Genomic DNA, 18709 nt, shown 5'->3' with positions numbered 1-18709 from the left:
TTACATTCTAACTATATACAAAGTATCACTTTTATGCAAACAAGATTTAACATTTAATGAAAGTAAAGAGTGAGGAAATAGAAAACAGTTGTCCGCAAAGAGAAGGGAAATCCAGTGACAACTAGAGACGGTACGAGGTAGAAGAAAATTATGGGCTTTTATTTTGTTTTTAGGCTATAGAGACATTAGTGGGCATAAAAGTGGATGTGAAACCATCAACTGTGTGGAAAACTGAAGCTATAAGGAACCAGGATGTTGGGCTGGAGAGATGGCTCAGCCGTTAAAGGCTAGGCTCACAACCAAAAATATAAGAAACCAGGATGCACATAACTAAATCACAAATGAGAAGACAAATCTTTTATTAGTACCAGAAGGAAGGAGGAAGTAAGGAATGTGGACATAACTATGTCTAGAAATTTGATATGAGAAGTCATTTTATACCGACCATTATCTATACAATTTAGTAAATGTGAGTAGAAACATGGCAGTGTTGAAATTTAAGGTGAGTACGTAAGATTTGAAATAGCATGATGGAGATAGGTTGAAAAGAAAGCAGACCATAGCAACACAGAAAGAGTTAGGTCAGTACTGCACACTCAGTCCTGTGATCGTTGTGTGATTTTTCTCTACCAAAATTCAGAAAGTCCAATACAAGCATGGAAAAAGGTACACTGATTCAGGTTTGGGATTTTGTCAGACTGATTATCTGAAGGGTAATGGGAAGGTGAATTGGGGGAAAAAAAGATTGGCTAAAGTAATAAATCACAAAGCCCAAGTAAGCTTAGAACAAAGTAGAGATAAGTGTCACTTGTACAAAATAGGGAAGTATATGATTCAAGACTTAGAGGTCTCAATAAAGTTGAATTTAAGAAGAGGTTGTGGTTAGAAAATGTGATGCTTTAGTTGAAGATTGTGTGATTCTGAGGGATGATAATGACTGGACATTGCGGTCCAGAAAAATGAGTGGATGAAATGAATCCAAGTTGGAAGTCTCTGGAGAAGATGTCAGAGAAGATGGATGGCTAGGCGGTTAGAGTATTACATGGGTTAGTTGTCTGAATGAACTTTCCCAGAGTGTTGACAGTACCAATAGGAGGAAGACCATGAACTTAAAAACCAAGTCTTCAATGAATAAGAGGGAAATTTGTAAAAGAGATCATATCTGGTCTTGTAGTGGGTAGCTAGCTATTCTAGCTTGACCTGAAAGTACTACCCCCAGTGAGGCTTCTGGTAACTGTCACACCTATCTGAGGCAGGGCCTTAAGACCCAAGATCTAGATATGCCGGCTCTCTGGGTTCCTGGTGATCCAAGATGCTGGATAGTAGACCGAGTGGAGTTCTCCAGAGAACCCAGCTAGACTGCACCTCACCTCTCCCGGATCCTGTAACCAACCCCTTTACTAGCTGTAAGTTACCCCCAAAATAAACCTCCTTTTTAACTATGTGGAGTTGCCTTAATAAATCCCCACAATATGGCCTAATGGTCTACTGCAGCCCCTTGAAGAATTGGTGGCTGTACTGGGCAATTATTTGCTTTAAAGCATTGACTCTGGGCCAATAGATAGACTGTTAATGACCCATGAGTTCTTTGACACTCTGGAACAATGCTCATGACATTAATTTTTCTAAAGACCAAGTGATTAAACAAAAGCTGAAGAATTACCATTCTAAGGGATTTATGCAAGAAAAACCTAAGTGCAAACAATGAAAACTTTACATACACCAACACACATACAGACAAGAAGTGAACTCAGTAGTTTTGAAAAAAAGAGAACACATGAAGTAGGGAGGGAAAAGTAGAATAAAGGCATAGGAGAGAAGTTGGAGGCAAGAGAATAGGGGTGAATTTGATTTTTTTTTTAAAGTGCATAGGCTTAGGAAAGACACATCCTACCAATGTAATCCAGTGTTTCTCTTCTCATATACCACAACAGTAACAGATTGCTCAAGACCTAGCAGGAAGCTTAAGGCTGTGCGTTAAAACAGCTGGCAGACCGCAAAGACAGTGAAAAGGGCCCAGAAATCTGCAGGGTAATTTATCACTGAGGCTCAATAATTACCTAGCTGGTAAAAATCTTCAGGGGGCAGCTACTAGACAATGGCTGAAGAGAATTGAGTTTGAGCCAGCCCCTTTTCACAAGAGCAGGCACTTCAAAAGAGTATGAGGAGCATATATACCTTTCAGCGATATTTCTTGCAGATTGTAGAAACCGTGCTTGGTCATTTTCTTTCAAGATGTGCTCAGCTTGGTTGATGAGGACTGTTGACCGTTCAAGACACTGGCGGCAATTAGCAACCTGCTGTGCCAATTTTCTCAGTTTCATAACCTTAAAAGATGGGTAAGAGATGAGATAAAACATACTGTGTTTAATTAAAAACAATAAAATAACATGAAGGAGATCCGCCCCAGTGATTATAAAAGTGAGGGTTGTTAATATCCCATGGCCCCTGCATCAACTGTTCACCTTCTCATCCCGGCTGCTAAGTCTCTCGCCCAAACTATATCTTGATTATTTACTTTGCACTCAGCCATTTCTCTGTTATCTATCTTCTCTTTGTATTAATAACATTGTTCTGAATGTAAAAGCAATGTATGTTAATTACAAAAAATAAGTACAAACGTAAAAAGAAATTCTACCACCTAGAGATCACCGTTGTTTACATTTTATTGGCAATATGTTTTTGCACACATTTAACAAAAGTAGCTCATTTTTGAGTAGCTGCATATATTTCTCTAAGTGTCTTTACACCTACCGAATTGTATTCTTGGAAACTTCAGTTCATGTTAGCTGGAACCACCCAGCATGGCACAAAGTATTGGTCATCAAATGAGGTACTTGCAACATTTCCCATTGTACCCACAGCAAGGGTTTATAATCACTATCATTTACCAGCAGGCCAACAAGCCAAAAAACATACAGAGGCTGCATGGAGCCTCTAACCTGATCCCTTTTTAACCCTTACTCTTCAGTTCCCTGCTTAGAAATCTTCAGTTATTTGACTCTGTTCTCTCCCTTTCATCTATTATATCTAATAAGTTAAATGATACTATTCTCTCTCTAGCAATTTTTATGCTTTTCCTTTCCACATGTTCTATCACTAGTCTGCTTTACATCTTCCAGAAGTCATACCAGAAATCATTGTATGTCTCCAAACTTGCTTTCTTGGCTTCAGCAGCATCATGTTCTGATCTACCATGCCCACCTCTACCATATCAGATTGCATCCTTCCCACAGAGTCACAATAGTCTCCCAACACATTTTGTAAGTTCCAAGCAGTCAAGATTGCAGTCACATTTATTCTAGAATCCAAACCTATGTTTCTACGATTATTTATTTGTCTTTATTACCTTAAAATGTGAGGGGAGGGGGCTGGAGAGATGGCTTAGTGGTTAACAGCAATGATTACTCTTCCAGAAGACCTGGGTCCTATTCTCAGCACCCACATGCTGGCCCATAACCAACCTTAACTTCAGTCCCAAGAGATCCAATGGCCTCCAAGGGCACTCCATGCACATGATATATAGACATATATCCAGGCAAAACACCCATACACACAAAATAAAGGTTAAAAAAATAAACTGAAAACATGCTAAAGTAAAGCAACTAAATCCTAAGTAAATGATCACACACACACACACACACACACACAACACACACACAAAACCAACATCCAGGTCAAAGCATAGAATGTTTGCAGCACCCAGAGCTGCCATCATTTTTTATCAGACTCGGCAAAGGCCAAATATTACTACTTGGTATCTCTCCCTATGACCTCATTTTTTTGGATTTTATGATTCAATTTCAAACAGCAATCGTCAGAAATTAACTCCAACTTTTGTCAAAAGTCAACTGCACCTTGGTTTTACTGAAGCACTGTGGTTTACCTTTGTCTCTTTGATTTTAACAGCAATCATTTGCTTCCTCTGCTGGATAATCTCTACCAACTCGTCACATTCTTCCATAAGTTTTGCCTCATGCATAGCAGTATTCACCTGCCAAGAAAGTCCAAAGTATTAGACAGTGATTGTTGCCTTTGTCCCCTGCTGGCTCTCAAAGGTTCGGACTGACAGCTAAACATGCACAACTTCTTCCATACCTCCCTCGATAAGATCCACTCCTAGAAGAAGAGTAGAGATGATGATATTAATGGTGCAAGGGCATTGAAGCACCACAGATAGGAAGCTCTCCGGGCCTCTGGTAGGTGATGATGGTTAATAGAAGGCTGGGCAGGACAGATGAGATGGGGAAACGTTATTCCCACCGTGCAAATCTCTTTACTCCAGCACCCTGTCCTCCTGCTGTTCTTTCAAAAAAAAGGCAAGAAGATTCATGTGTCTCAAGGAAAGAAGATCCTCTTCCACAGGCACAATAATAGTAAGATTCCAGTGCAACAACTTATTTCTACTGGCTTAAAATGTTTTCCATTTTCCTTGTTCCCTTCTGATTTTAAATATGTGAATGTGCAGATCTATTTTCACATGAAACATATGAATGTGTAGATATTTTTTCACATAGTTGTCATAATGTTTTACCCATATTTTTTGGCTTAGAAAGAATTTCTATCCAATATCTAAATACTTTTCCTATTTTGAGATACTGTCTACATCAAGATATCTCTGCCGCAAAGTCAGGATGGAGTTGAATAAACAGCCACTATTCATTGCCTTTCCATGGACAGATCTCTTCATTTCCTCTTCTCTACTACTATTGATATTGCATGGAATGAAGTCCCATGAGGTGCTCAAGTGAATGCAGGAGATTATGGGACTCCTCAGATATAATGGAGAAAGAAGAGACAAGAAGCAGACACCTTTGAAGCACTCAATATGCCAAACACTACACAGAAAAATAGTCCATGTATTAAATTACCATTATAACTTTTCAATGCAGAAGCTTTTTTCCCCTCACTTCACAAGTGCAAAAACAGAGGCTTTGAGAATTTTACTAATTTGTTCCATATCGCAATGCTAATTAAGTGGCAATACCATATTTCAAACGGAGCTCTTTTAAATGAACGCCTGGGCTAGTGGAAGAGGAACATCGGCAGGGGCCGGCAAACAAGGTTCAGTTCCATTTCAGCAGCACACAGAGCAGTGACACAGAGAAGCACAATTATCCCAAGAGTGTATTCAAGGACCACTTGAGCAGAGCTCTAGAAAGCCAAGAAATAGACAATGGTTTCCTTGAGTGCATCAAAACCCAAGGAGCTAGATTGCTGGATTAGCTGGGGAGGAGGGACTGTACTGTCAGTCACACTCTCTCTTCAAAAGATTCCTCTACATATTCCAAATCCCCTAGACCCGTTATCTCCTCGCTCCTTCAGCTCCCTGCTGGATATTTTTAAAAGGGTTCTGTTAATTATTTTATAATTCCATATGAAGTATTTGATCATATTCACCCTCAACTACTTCCCCTAACTCCTCCCAGATCCATCCCTACCCTCCTCATCTTCCTGTCCTCTTTTCACCACTTAAAGAAAAGAAAGAAAGAAAAGAACCCATTGAGTCCATTTTGTTCTGCCCATATACTTCTGGGTGGGGGCCATTCACTGGAATGCGGTCAACCCACCAGGGCCCACACCTTTTAAAAAAGCCCAACTGACTCTTCCTTTCTGAGAAGCCATCAACCGAACAGAGTACCTCAGTTCCTGTTGGATAATTTTATATTTCCTTTTAAGAGATTTTTTAAAATTTTATTGCATGAGTGTTTTGCCTTCATGTATGTATGTGCGCCGTGTGTGTACCTGTTGCCCTCAGAGGTCAGAAGAGAGTGATGGTTCCTTTGGAACTAGAGTTATGGATGTTTGTGAGCCACTGTGTAGCAGCTGGTAACTAAACCAGAGCTCTCTGCAAGAGCAGTCAGGTTAACTGTTAGCAGCCAGTTAACCACTGAGCCATCTATCCAGCCCCAATTTTGTATTTCTTATTTAACCAAAATATTTGCCAATGAATGACAACCTTACTTTTCTTTATTACCACTTTCGGGGGGGGGGAGGATACAATAACGACAGGTTTTATTTATTCTATATCAACAGTCTCCATTGTTGTTTTTCTTAGACTCTTTCCCTAAGTTACATCTACTTTTCCAAGGTAGACATCATACCATTTCAAGGAACTCTCATTCCTCTGAGAATAAGAGATCTCTCTAGTTCCCCAGGGTCATTGCTCAGAGACCTGGAAACATAGACACTTCCCATTAAAATTTCTTTGTCAGGCTGCTGCTGGTAGAGTAGAGAATGGTGCAGTGCCTCGTTACTTGTAATTTATACCTTAAGCTAACCTTTACAGCACACTCAGGCTATGCCAGGCACCGCTGTAATCATTTCTATTTATCACCTTTCAATCTCCCAAAACAATCACTTGTGGCAGGTATCACTATTCCCATTTGATAGATAAGGAAACATGAGCCCAGAGAGATTAAGTGACTTCTTCGAGCCTATACAATTAAGAGTGATAGGGATGAGATTTGGATCCAGGTTCAACTCTAGGGTGCACACTTTTAACCATTACACATTCTTACTCTCTAGCCCACCATAATAGCATCTGTCTGGTTTCTGATAATCATGATCTCCTTTGCACTACCCATCTTTATTCTGACATCCATTTGTCTTTCATCATTTCAGACTTCTTATTGTTGTTTAGAATGCCATGCATTTGTATGCCCTATACTTTTTCCTGAGATTATCCTTTACTTGACAAGGTATGTCCTTGTTTATTGAGCAAACTTCTATTACTCTTCAAACTCAGTAATCATCCCTTCTGTAACTTTTTCTCATTGGTAATTATACAATCAGTCACTCTCCTACTTATATTTACATAATACTTTCCATAATTCAGTAATTCTGCTTAGTAATTCATATTACTGAAATTGTATTAGTGTTTTCCCCAGTTAATCATAAAGTCTGGAGGCAGAGGCTGTGTTTTGTCTATTTCCAGAATAGAGAATGGTACCTAGTACACACTATGCCAGTATGGGTTGCAGTGAATTGAATGGCAATCCCCTTTTTACTGCTTGTTTAATATGTCCAGTTGGCTCTCTGTGTTAATATAAATTCTATATATGACATCTAGAGATTAAATTATCATTTCCCCTCCATGTCTAATCTCCACTTCTGATTTACTATCTTGTGTCAATAATGTTATTATAGTTATTTGGGTTTAGTAACTTTTTTAAAACAAGTTTTTTCTTTATTTTAATTTTGATATTATAATATAATTACATAATTTCCTCCTTCCCCATCTTCTTTCCTACCTTTTCATGGCCTCTTTCTTCACTAATTTTTACATGCATATATGCATATACATAAATAATCCTAAATACAGTTTGCTCAATCTGTATAATATTACTCATATGTATATTTTCAGGGTTCACTGTTTGGAATTACATAACCAAGTGGTGTGCACTTCCCTGGGGAAGACTATTTCTCCACTCTCAGCATTCCTTAGTTGCCTGTAGTGCTTTTTGTAGTGTTGAGGCCTCATGGTCTCCCTCCCCTGCCCCCGCATCCATTTTGACATGTCTGTTGTTGTCCTTATTCAGCTCATGTCTAGGCAGTCATGTTGGTGAGACTTTATGAGATCACTAGGAAACAGTCTCACACCAAACTTGTCCTTCATAGTCCATGTAAATTCTCAGTAGTCCCAAAGTCCTTTTCTATTGTCATTTCAATCTCCCTAAAGTTCCTCTAGTAATGAAATGAGGATTTGAGTCAAGTTGCCAATACATTGAGTCCTTGTTTGACCTTTGTATACTTTTGAAAAAGCCTCTTTAAGCTCTCTGCCCTCAAAATCATTCTTATTGCCATGCAGCCCCATAACTCTTCCTTTTCCTTCTTCATCAAACATTTATTAAGCACCTTTTGTGGGATGCAGTCTGGTAAGGCCATGTCTTCAACAATTAGCTATCTAGATGAGAAAGAATGGTGTGTGTGTGTGTGTGTGTGTGTGTGTGTGTGTGTGTGTGTGTGTGTGTACACATGTGTATGTCACAAACCAATCACAGTAGCATAAGGTAATTACCAGCTGATCTATGCTAACTATAAACACAGAAACTGAAAGAAAATACCATACTCTTAGTGAGCAAGTGGAAAAGATCCAGAATAAGATGGGATGTACTAAACTTTGAAGGAATGTGTTGGAGATTTAAAAGTTAAAAGGAAGGAACTAAATTCTAGTCTTCTGAAAGGGCAGTAAACTCTCCTAACCACTGAGCCATTTCTCCACCGAATACTTGAGAAGGAAAGTAAGATGATGGATGTCCTCAGTTAACTTTTTTTTTATTAAGAGATTTTCTATTCATTTCACATTTCAATCACATATTCCCCTGTCCTTCCTCCTCCCACCCACCAGCCTTTTCCTCCAACCCACCTCCCATGCTCACCTCCTCCAAGGAGAACTCAGTTAACTTTTTTTAATGAAGAGGAAGTACCATTTGTTCAGTTGGGCTAATAACAAACTTAAAGATGACTTAAGTTATTGTGGCTGGGCAGTGGTAGAGCACGCCTTTAATCCCAGCACTTGGGAGGCAGAAGCAGGCAAATCTCTTTGAGTTTCAGGCCAGCCTGGGCTATAGAGTGAGTTCCAGGAAAGGAGCCAAAGCTATACAGAGAAACCCTGTCTTGAAAAGAAGAAGAAGAGGAGGAGGAGGAGGAGAAGGAGGAGGAGGAGGAAGAGGAGGAAGTTATTGTGTGTTAACAGGACATATCAAAGATAAGAAACCATCTCATGATGTTAATCTTCATTGTCAACATGACTGGGTTTTAAATCACCAAAGAAACACAGCTCTCATTGTATTTATGAGGGTGTTTCCAGAAAGGCTTAATTAAGGAAGGAAAATCCACCCCGTGTGCAGGCAGCACCACACCATGGTCTGGGGTCTTAGATTGAATAAGAAAGAGAGAGAGTGAGCTGACTAGCATTTATCTCTCTCTGCTTCTTGGCTGCTGACACAATGTGACCATCCGGTTCACATTCCTGCTGCCATTGCTTTTCTGCCATGTGGACCATATCCTCAAACAATCAACCAAGATCAACACTTCTTTACTTCAATTGCTTTTGTCAGGTATTTTGTAACTAACGCACTTTCCTAGCTCAAAAATCTTCAATTAGACAACATGCTCCTTGAGGAGGGATTTTTCCATTTTGTTACATCCACTGTACTTGGAACAATGCCTTGTACAAAATGAATACATACAGAACATTTGTTGATAGAATTGGCCAAGTAAAATACCAAACAACAAGGAGACCAAACTTTAGAAAATATGCCATAGTAAATATATTTTGTTGAGAAAATTTAGGTTGAAGTCTGGGAGCTAGGATGGAAAAGGATTTGTAGCCATTACATCAGGGGAGATTAAAAAAATTCAAGCATACAGCTAGTAGAGCAGAAAGTTGGCTGAAGAGGCAAAATTCCAAATCAAGGCTAAAGCAATGACATTAAAAATGTTTCCATGTCAAGAAGCAGCCCAGAAGAGCAAGGTCTTGAAATGTTTTCTGAACAGGAAAAACTCCAGGGAAAATCTGTCTTCATGATGTGAATAAAATAACTCAAATTACTTGGAAGGCATTTGGAAGCCCAATGTTTTGTTTGCAGTTTTATTTGCATATGCAGTAAGGTTATTTCAGTTATATATGAACCTTTAGTTGAAAATAACTCAGGTTATCTTAAATGTCTTTGGCAGATTGGTTGGTGTGTGAAAGACTCCAGCTCTTTATTTGAACTTTGCTCTTTGTTTTGAGTTAGTGGGCTTGGATAAATGATTTTATATAAAATTTATACTACATTTTATGTATAAAAATTTATCACCCTTGGAACCGACGGAGACAGCTGACCTGAGCTAGTGGAAGCTCATGGACTCTGGACTGACAGCTAGGGAGCCTTCATGAGACCGCCCTAGGCTCCTGCATGTGTGTGACAGTTGTGTAGCTTGGTCTATTTGTTGGACTACTCGTAGTGGGATCAGGACCTGTCCCCGGCTCTTGAGCTGGCATTTGGGAACCCATTCCCTATAGTGGGATGTCTTGCTCAGGCTTGATGCAGGGGGAGGGGTTTGGTTCTGCCTCAACTTGATATGCCATACTTTGTTGACTTCCATGGGAAGCCTGCCCCTTTCTGAAAGGAGGAAGAGTGGATGAGGGGTGTAAACGGGAGGTGGGGGGAGGGAATGGGAAGAAAGGAGAGAGGGGAAACTCCTATGGTTGGTATGTAAAATAAATGAAAAATTTTAATAAGAAAAGAAAAATGTAAGAGGCAATATATTATCATGGAAAGAAAAAAAAGAAAGACTAGTGAGCTCACAGAGATGAGGACAGATGTGAGTCACCGCAAGGACACCTCACTGTTCTCTATTGTTCAGGCCATGCTCATTCTTCACAGAGGAATTTAAGGATTTTTATTTCTTTATGCTTTAATTTGTCCTTAAATTCATACAGATATTATTTTGGAACAAATGACATTTGTAGTGAATGTGCAAAAAAGATGTAGTATGTTGATAGATTTTAGATAGATTGATTTTTAAAAGATCTGCTAGTGTCACATACAAAACTGTCTTTTATGATCTCAAGAACACTAAAAGAAATAAAAATATCAATTTGCTTAATTTGAAAAAAAATATCCCCCTTGAAGATATCATTGGGGCGATTCTGCAAATATTGCTTTTTGGCTCTTTGGGCGGGGGGGCTTCACCCAGCTCCCAACTAAATCACACATGGAGGCTTATTATTACTTATGAATGCCTAGCTTTAGCTTGGCTTTTTTTTGCCAGCTTTCCTTACCTTTAAATTATCTCATCTACCTTTGGCCTCTGGGCTTTTCCCGTTCTCTTACTTCTGTAAATCTTACTCTTACTCCATGGCTTGCTGTGTAGCTGAGTGGCTGGCCCCTGGAGTCCTCCTCCTTCTCTGGCTGCTAGCTCCTTCCTTCTTCTTCTCTTTTTCTCCTTTTATATACTCTCTCTGCCTGCCAGCCCTGCCTATCCTTTCCCCTGCCTCGCTATTGGCCATTCAGTCTTTATTAGACCATCATGTGTTTTAGACAGGCAAAGTAACACAGCTTCACAGAGTTAAACAAATACAACATAAAAAAATGCAACACACCTTAAAATAGTATTCTGGAACATGCAAATCTATTTATGTGGATCCACCTACCTCAAAAAGACTTTGGGGAGCAGTTTGTGATATTTAAGACAAAGGCTCCCAGCCTTACCCTTTCAAAGAAGAAATACTAGGTCCCAGGCCACCCTGGCAAGGTCTCAGGTCTTCTTGATGCCATGATGTTTTACTTTCCTCTCAATTGCAGTGAGACCTTGACTTGCATATTTTTCCAGCTGTACACCACTCATTTCTTTTGAGTAGTGAGAATTAAACCCAAGGCCCCATACATGCTAAGCAAACCCTGTACTACTGAAAATTTCCCAGCTCTAAGATTGACTGTAAAGGAAGGTCTAGTCTTGCCGAATGTCCACCCTTCTCTAGTATAAATTCACAAATTCTTTTGTTGAAAGGATTTTGAGTGACAGCCATTGCAAGGAAACAAATATATGGGAGGTTTCAAATGCCATGGGTTACAAAGACCTTTTTTAAGTGTAAATTGTTACTTTGGCAAGTGCTAAAACTCTGTATTGGAATGTAAGTGGGCTAGAACCTTGGTTTCTTTCAGAGATGTTGTACTGACTACTTTCTTTATTGCTACTACAATACACCTGACAAAAGCAACTTAAGGAAGAGCTTGCTTTGCTCACAGTCCAAGAATACATCATGGCAGGGGAATCTTAGAAGGTAGAACTTGAGACAGCTGGCTACATTTCATTCACAGTCAGAAGCAAAGGATAGTAACTGCTAGTGCTTAGCTGTCTTTCTCCTTTGTATTCACTCTAAGACACCACATAGATGCCTCCTACAGTTCAAGTGGATCATCCTGCATTAATGAACACTATCTAGATAACCCCTCCCAGGCATGCCCAGAGACTTATCTCCTTGCTGTTTCTAAACCCTCTCAACTGTCAATCAATAAACCATCACAAATGCACTTGACAGTTTTAGGGGGAAATCTCTCAGGTGCTCAGTCTCCAAGTCTTTGTTTCATTCCTATGTTTAAAGTTCATCAGCCTTCTCTCTGCTTCTGTGAGAAATGTACTCACCCACGCCCTCCTCTCCATTGTCACATCACGAGTCCTATAGAGTTGTGCTGGAGTTCAGAAGGCATTGAGATTTCTGGTTCAGGCAGAACAATACGTATTTGGTGGTAAATTATCCCACACACCCAGACTCAAGTGAATTTCATTTTTTATGTTCATGTCCTCCACTCGACAAGTTAACCTCAACCAAGAAATCATCTACTCAAATAGATCATCACCTTTCACCTAGAAATTCCTAAAATTCTAGCATTAAAGATCATTTGTAGAACTTTTTTGTTTCAGCAAACAATAAGTGCCTGCCATTTACAAGGAGTGGAATGTAATGATAAAAAACACAGCTTCTGCCTTTGAGGAACTCAATATTTAGTAGAAAGAAGGACGTGTGAATACAACTAATCACAATTTAAAGAACACTCAATATAATGGAATACAGCAAAGTCCTAATGAGAACATACCAGGAAACATCGAATTCTGCCAGTGGAAAAAGATCATCAAGGAACATTTTGACGTTTCCCATAGCCGATCTGGCTTAGGTGAATAAACAATGAGTTGAGCAGGAAGAAGTGGGGTTAAAGGGAGAAGAGTCCAGGCAGAGAATGGCATGAATAGAGTAAGCAAAGGCATAAGGAAGAACAGTAGAGAATTGCTGAGGATGCAGATCAGGTTGCAGGTGCAATGGAGTGAAGTAAGGTTGGAAGTATCGAGGCAGGGCTTCGGAGACAGTCTGGTGGGTAAATTGCTTGTTGCACAATCATGAGGACCAGAGTTCATATACCTAACATACATACAAAAAGTCAGGTGTAGCCACAAGCACCAGTAACCCCAATGGAGTGGGGGAAAGAACAGACAGAGATTCTGGAGCTCACTGACCAACAAAATGTCTAGCCAAAACAGCAAGTTCCAGGTTCAGCAATGAGACCATGATCTCAAAAAAGGAATGTGTAAAGGGATTGAAAAGGCATTCAAATGACTTCTGCTGACCTCCACAGGCACATGCACATACAGGCATATGCTCCTGCACACATGTACACACACACACACACACACACACACACACACACACACACACACTGTGTGCACCTTCACTGCTAGTGTTGAAGAAAAACAAGAAACAAGATGGTGCCTGGAACTCACTGGCCTGCTAGTCCTGCTGAACTGTTAAGTTCCAGATTCAGTGAGAGACCCTGTCTTAGAAAATAAGGCAGGGAGGAGTAGAAGTAGTCACCCAATATCAGCCCCTTACTTCCAGACATGTACACACATGCACATGTACACACATGTGCTTATACACACAAAAAAAGAAAAATATGAAGGTTGCAGATATACTATGGAAAGATGTGCTGCCATTTTGACTCAGGATCTTGGTGCTATAATAACACCTGAAGTATTATTAACAATACAGAGGGGAGAGAAAACAGGTACACGACTCAAAGAAATTAGAGAGAATGCAACATTCTCCCCACCTCCTGTTTTCCCATTACTGTTCTGTCCCACCTTCTCGGACTCCATAACATTAGAGAAAAGAGCCTGAGTTAGAAGTCATTCAGCATGCCGTTGCTTTCTGTACGAGAGAGATGAGAAGGAAAAGTGAGAGGTAAATTGGACAGCTGATGAATTACCAAGAAGCTGTTATGAACAGCTTTGCCATCTTACAAAGCTGCAAAAAAAAAAAAAATCATTGCTTTTTACCATAATGCCTTCAAGAAAATGTGATGTTTATGAAGCAGACATAGTACTGAGTGTGGCAGCATCAAAGCTAAGGTGTTAAGCCAGATCACACTTTAAGGACATACACATACAGGCCCCATCATCAGCACCAGCATTTCCAGCAGACAGCTGCTAGGTTCAAATGAATAAAAGGAAAGAAAGAAATCTTTTATGTTGTTTTCAAAACACCACAACATTTCAAAGACACTACTGAAGCTTTAAATAAAAATAACCAAAGGAAGCAGGACTTTCTCCAATATGTCTGATCTGTTCCTTTAGATTTGGAGGGAGGTGTCTACCTTAAGAACTAAGGTATAGCCGGGCGGTGGTGGCGCACGCCTTTAATCCCAGCACTCGGAGCAGAGCAGGCGGATCGCTGTGAGTTCGAGGCCAGCCTGGGCTACCAAGTGAGCTCCAGGAAAGGCGCAAAACTACGCAGAGAAACCCTGTCTCGAAAAACCAAAAAAAAAAAAGAACTAAGGTATATATGAAACTATTAATATGATGTTTAGCTCCCTGTACTTGGGTAACTACAACCTAGGGAGGGAAGTCAAGGGTTATTTGAGCATAGTTAAGAAATTAACAGTCTCAGTTCCTAAGTTGATTTCTCTGGTAAGGCAGGGGCATGAGAGATTAGGACGTGGATGGGGAATGGCTGTTGGAGCCAGACAAGTGGGCAATGGAAGCTAAGCCATCTCTAGCCGTGTAAGAATGCTAATGAGTTGAACACCAGACAGATATTGACTAAGAGACAAATTTCCTGTCAGCTTATGGGATGGATACACAATACTTAACACTTTCTGCTGCTTATCACATTTCTAATTACTTCATGTATTTTTAGCTACTTTACTTCTCTCACTGGCCTTCTGCAGAAGGCACGAGCATTCATTATTCTTTTAGAAGAAGAAATTAGGAAACAGAGAGACTATAGAACTTGCACAAGGTCATATAGCTAGAATCAAAAGCAAGATTTTAAACTAGGCAGTTTGTTCATGTCTATGATTTTAATCACTGTGTGTGTGTGTGTGTGTGTGTGTGTGTGTGTGTGTATGTGTGTAAGTGACAGATAGGCAGACAGAGGCAGAGAAAATAGGCTTCTCTTCCTCTTAGTAATTCCTCTCAAGATAATCACATTCTCTAGAATTATTCTCTGGAAATACTTTGTGTATTTATTTTCTTAGTTTTGTGGTAAAATATAAGAACACATATTGTAACATATGTAGAAATGTGAACAATGTACACATGTGTATTTTTACACACACATATATATGTATATGTATGTATGTATGTATGTATGTATATATATATATGTATATATATATATATATATATACCATGTTTATTTTACCCTTGCCTAGCTACCAAAAATCTTGACAGCATAGAGATGGAACAATTTGCTTCATATAACTGTCTTAGGAATGGCTTTTCTAACATAATTTCATATGGCAATTCTGCACTGGTTTTGGAGTACTTTCTCTGCAGGGATGAGACCATCAAACCTTTATAGCCTTTGGTTCTCTACTGTCTCCCTCAATGCACCCTTTTTATACAAAGCAATTGCTTAGGACAAGAAAGGAAAAAGCAGGAAAGGTAAATCTAGGTTGTGCATCTAGTATTTTATGTACACAGTTAAAATTTCTGTGTGGAATGAGGGAGAGACCTACTTAAAAAATCTCTTCAGAACCATGGGCAGATTAGATATGAAAAAAAGATTGGCAAAAAAAAAACCCAAAGATTTCTACTTCATCACTTACTGTTAAAATATGAGTCCTGGAAAGAGCATGGAATTATTCAACATTGTATTACTAATAAGTGACAGAGCCAGCCCCGAGATAAGTCTTTGAACTCTTTATCTGATGTTCTTTCCACTCTACTACTTGTCCACTACACAGCAATTGGTTATAAGCCATTTAGGAGATACCAAAGTCTCTAGCTCATACTTCTTTTTTTTTTTTTTTTTTTTTTTTTTTTTTTTTTTTTTTTTTTGGTTTTTCGAGACAGGGTTTCTCTGTGTAGCTTTGCGCCTTTCCTGGACTCACTTGTAGCCAGGCTGGCCTCGAACTCACAGAGATCCGCCTGGCTCTGCTTCCCGAGTGCTGGGATTAAAGGCGTGCGCCACCACCGCCTCTAGCTCATACTTCTATGCATTTACTCTACAAATATGAACATTTATGCAAGTGTGTACACACAAGTTATATATAATAATAATAGAACCAAACTGGAAACAACTGAAATTCCTTGCTGAGAGTAAGGATAAGCAAATAGGGAAATATTCATAAAATAAAATGCAATCCCAACCATATCAAATCATAGAAAAAAACTATTGATACATGTTGAATGGATCACAGAGACATTATGATGAGTGACATAGAAAATCATAATATTTTACAAAACATTACAGAAATGACTAAATTATAATGATGAACAGACCAGTGATTGTAAGGAAGGCAGATGGGACTACACTACAAATTGGTAGAACATAGGGTTGAAGAAATGACTCAGTGGTTAAGAGCCTTGGCTGCTCTCACAAAAGACCTGGGTTTGGTTTCCAGCACCCATATCCAGTGATTCATAACCATTTATATTGTCAGATCCAGGGATTCCAGCATTGTCTTCTAACCTCCATGAGCATCATGCATGCAGGCAGTGCACAGACATACATGCAGGCAAAACAACATACATACAAATAAACACATAAATCTATTTTTAAAAAGAGGTAGCACAAGTGAGTTTAAAGGGTAGATGATGAAACAATACTGTCCTAATTCTGGTGGTGATTATAAGAATATATATGACAAAATAAACATACTCCTCCCAAAAAATGAAAATGTAAATAAAAAAAGAATACTCTCTAGAGTCCCCATAAGGATTTAGGCTGGCCTGCGGAAGCAACGTTTCTGTAGTTTTCTGAAATTCTAACAATTACACATATGTGATAAAATAGTTGGATTCAATATAGACTCAGTCTCTTTTTATATCTCTTCCTCTCCCCACACAAATCATTCTGTGCCTCACTTAATAAGAATATTGGGTTTTTATTTTGTAACCCCCCTACAATTTGAATGCAAGTTCCTTAAGGGTGAGGGCTTTGCTCCCTACTGTTTGCACAACATGTAGCCTAGTGCCTAACATACTGTAGGTGAGCTATAAATATCTGTTGAAAGACCAGGCATGGTGGCGTATGCTTTTAATCCCAGCACTCAGGAGGCAGAGGCAGCATGATCTCCGAATCTGTTAAAAATAATCAATGAATGAGTGTGCTTGCTCTGAAATCAAGGTATAATGGAAAAGTCTATACAGTTAACTTTTCACATCCATAAGTTCCGTACCTGTGGATTTAACCAACCTCATATTTAAAATATCTGAACAAATTTGGTTCTGCATTGAGTATGTACAGATATTTGATCGTATTCCCAAGCAATACAGTACAACAACTATTTATATAGCATCTACACTGTGCTATTATAAGTAGTCTACAAATATTTAAAGTATATTGAAGGATATAGTTATATTACATGCAAATACTAAACCATGCTATTCCAGGGACTTAAGCATCTGTGAATTTTGGTATCTGAGCCAATCCTCCATGGATACTGAGGGAGAAGTGTGCTGTATTATATTTCTTCATTACTATTGCTATTGCTCTTACATTTTCTTTTTACACAATTGCCCAAATTTGTTTTCTTTTTATGTTTTGTCATCTCAATATTGTTTACTGAAATATGAAAAATTGGAGAAATATCTGAATAACAACATAGGTTCTAGGAGATTATATATATTTAAAATATTTCTTTTCTTTATGTTGAAAGGAAGAAATTACCCTACCTGGGTATTGGCTAATCCTGCTGGGGCATTAAAAATTGTACTTCTAAGACCTAGCCACCAGAGGGAACTATTTACTTAATTATCATTTCTCAACACAACTAGTACCAAGCTATGTGCTGGGTATAAAAAAGAAGTTTGCATGCCATATTTTCTTTATCCACTCTTCTGTGGAGGAACATCTAGTTTCCAGTTTCTAGCTACTATGATAAAGCTGCAATGAACATGGTTGCACAAGTGCCCTTGTGGTATGATTGAGCATCCTTTGGGTATATGCCCAAGAGTGGTATAGCTGGGTCTTGAGGTAGATCCAGTTATCTGAGGAACAACCAAATTGATTTCCATAGTGGCTGTACAAGTTTGTACTCCCACAAGCAATGGAGGCGTGTTCCCCTTGCTCCACATCCTCTCCAGCATGAGCTGTCACTTGTATTTTTGATCATAGCCATTCTGACAGATGTAAGGTTGAAATCTCAAAGTAGTTTTGATTTGCATTTCCCTAATGACTAAGGATGCTGAACATTTCTTTAAGTATTTCTCAGGCATTTCAGATTCTTCTGTTGAGAATTCTCTGTTTAGATCTGTACCCCATTTTTTAAAAATTGAATTGTTTGGTTTTCTGATGTCTAGTTTAACTCTTAAGTAAATGATAATCATGCTACAATCCACAGGCCCAGAGAGGCTAAGTAACAAGGAGGGCTCTGAGGGGGATGCATGGATCTCCCTGGGAAGGGGAAATAGAATAGATTCTGTGGGTGGACTGGGCCAGTGAGGATGGGAATAGAAGGGACTAGGTTGTGGGGCTGGGTAAATACTATGGGGAAGGATAGGGAGGGACAACTGGAATTGGAGGGCATTTGGGAGACTGTGTGTAAACCTAGTGCAATGGAAACTCCCTGGAATCTATGAGGGCGACCCTAGTAAGGACTCCTAGTAATGGAGGATATAGAGCCTGAACAGGCCATCTCCTGTAACCAAGCAAGTCTTCCTACAGAGGGACTGGGACACCAACTGAGCCACAGAACCTTTGACCCACAATCTATCC

The 18709-nt window shown here is 39.3% G+C and overlaps 1 protein-coding gene across 4 annotated transcripts in view; it reads right to left on the bottom strand.

Annotated features, from left to right (window-relative positions):
- The window catches only part of Mid2 (midline 2), a 109363-nt gene that overhangs the window by 30960 nt on the left and 59694 nt on the right, over positions 1 to 18709 (bottom strand). For all 4 annotated transcript variants that reach the window (XM_028895146.1, XM_028895147.2, XM_028895143.2 and 1 more), the window contains exons 4-5: positions 3887 to 3994; positions 2179 to 2327 (exon numbers count right to left, since the gene is read on the bottom strand). In XM_028895146.1, coding sequence (XP_028750979.1) covers positions 2179 to 2327; positions 3887 to 3994 — 257 coding nt within the window. The remainder of the gene's footprint in view (positions 1 to 2178; positions 2328 to 3886; positions 3995 to 18709) is intronic.

The sequence above is a fragment of the Peromyscus leucopus genome, chromosome X, assembly GCF_004664715.2.
Source record: "Peromyscus leucopus breed LL Stock chromosome X, UCI_PerLeu_2.1, whole genome shotgun sequence".
In the NCBI taxonomy this organism is placed as follows: Eukaryota; Metazoa; Chordata; class Mammalia; order Rodentia; family Cricetidae; genus Peromyscus; species Peromyscus leucopus.
Note: the sequence above shows the minus strand (reverse complement) of the source record. Positions and strands in the feature narration are given on the sequence as shown.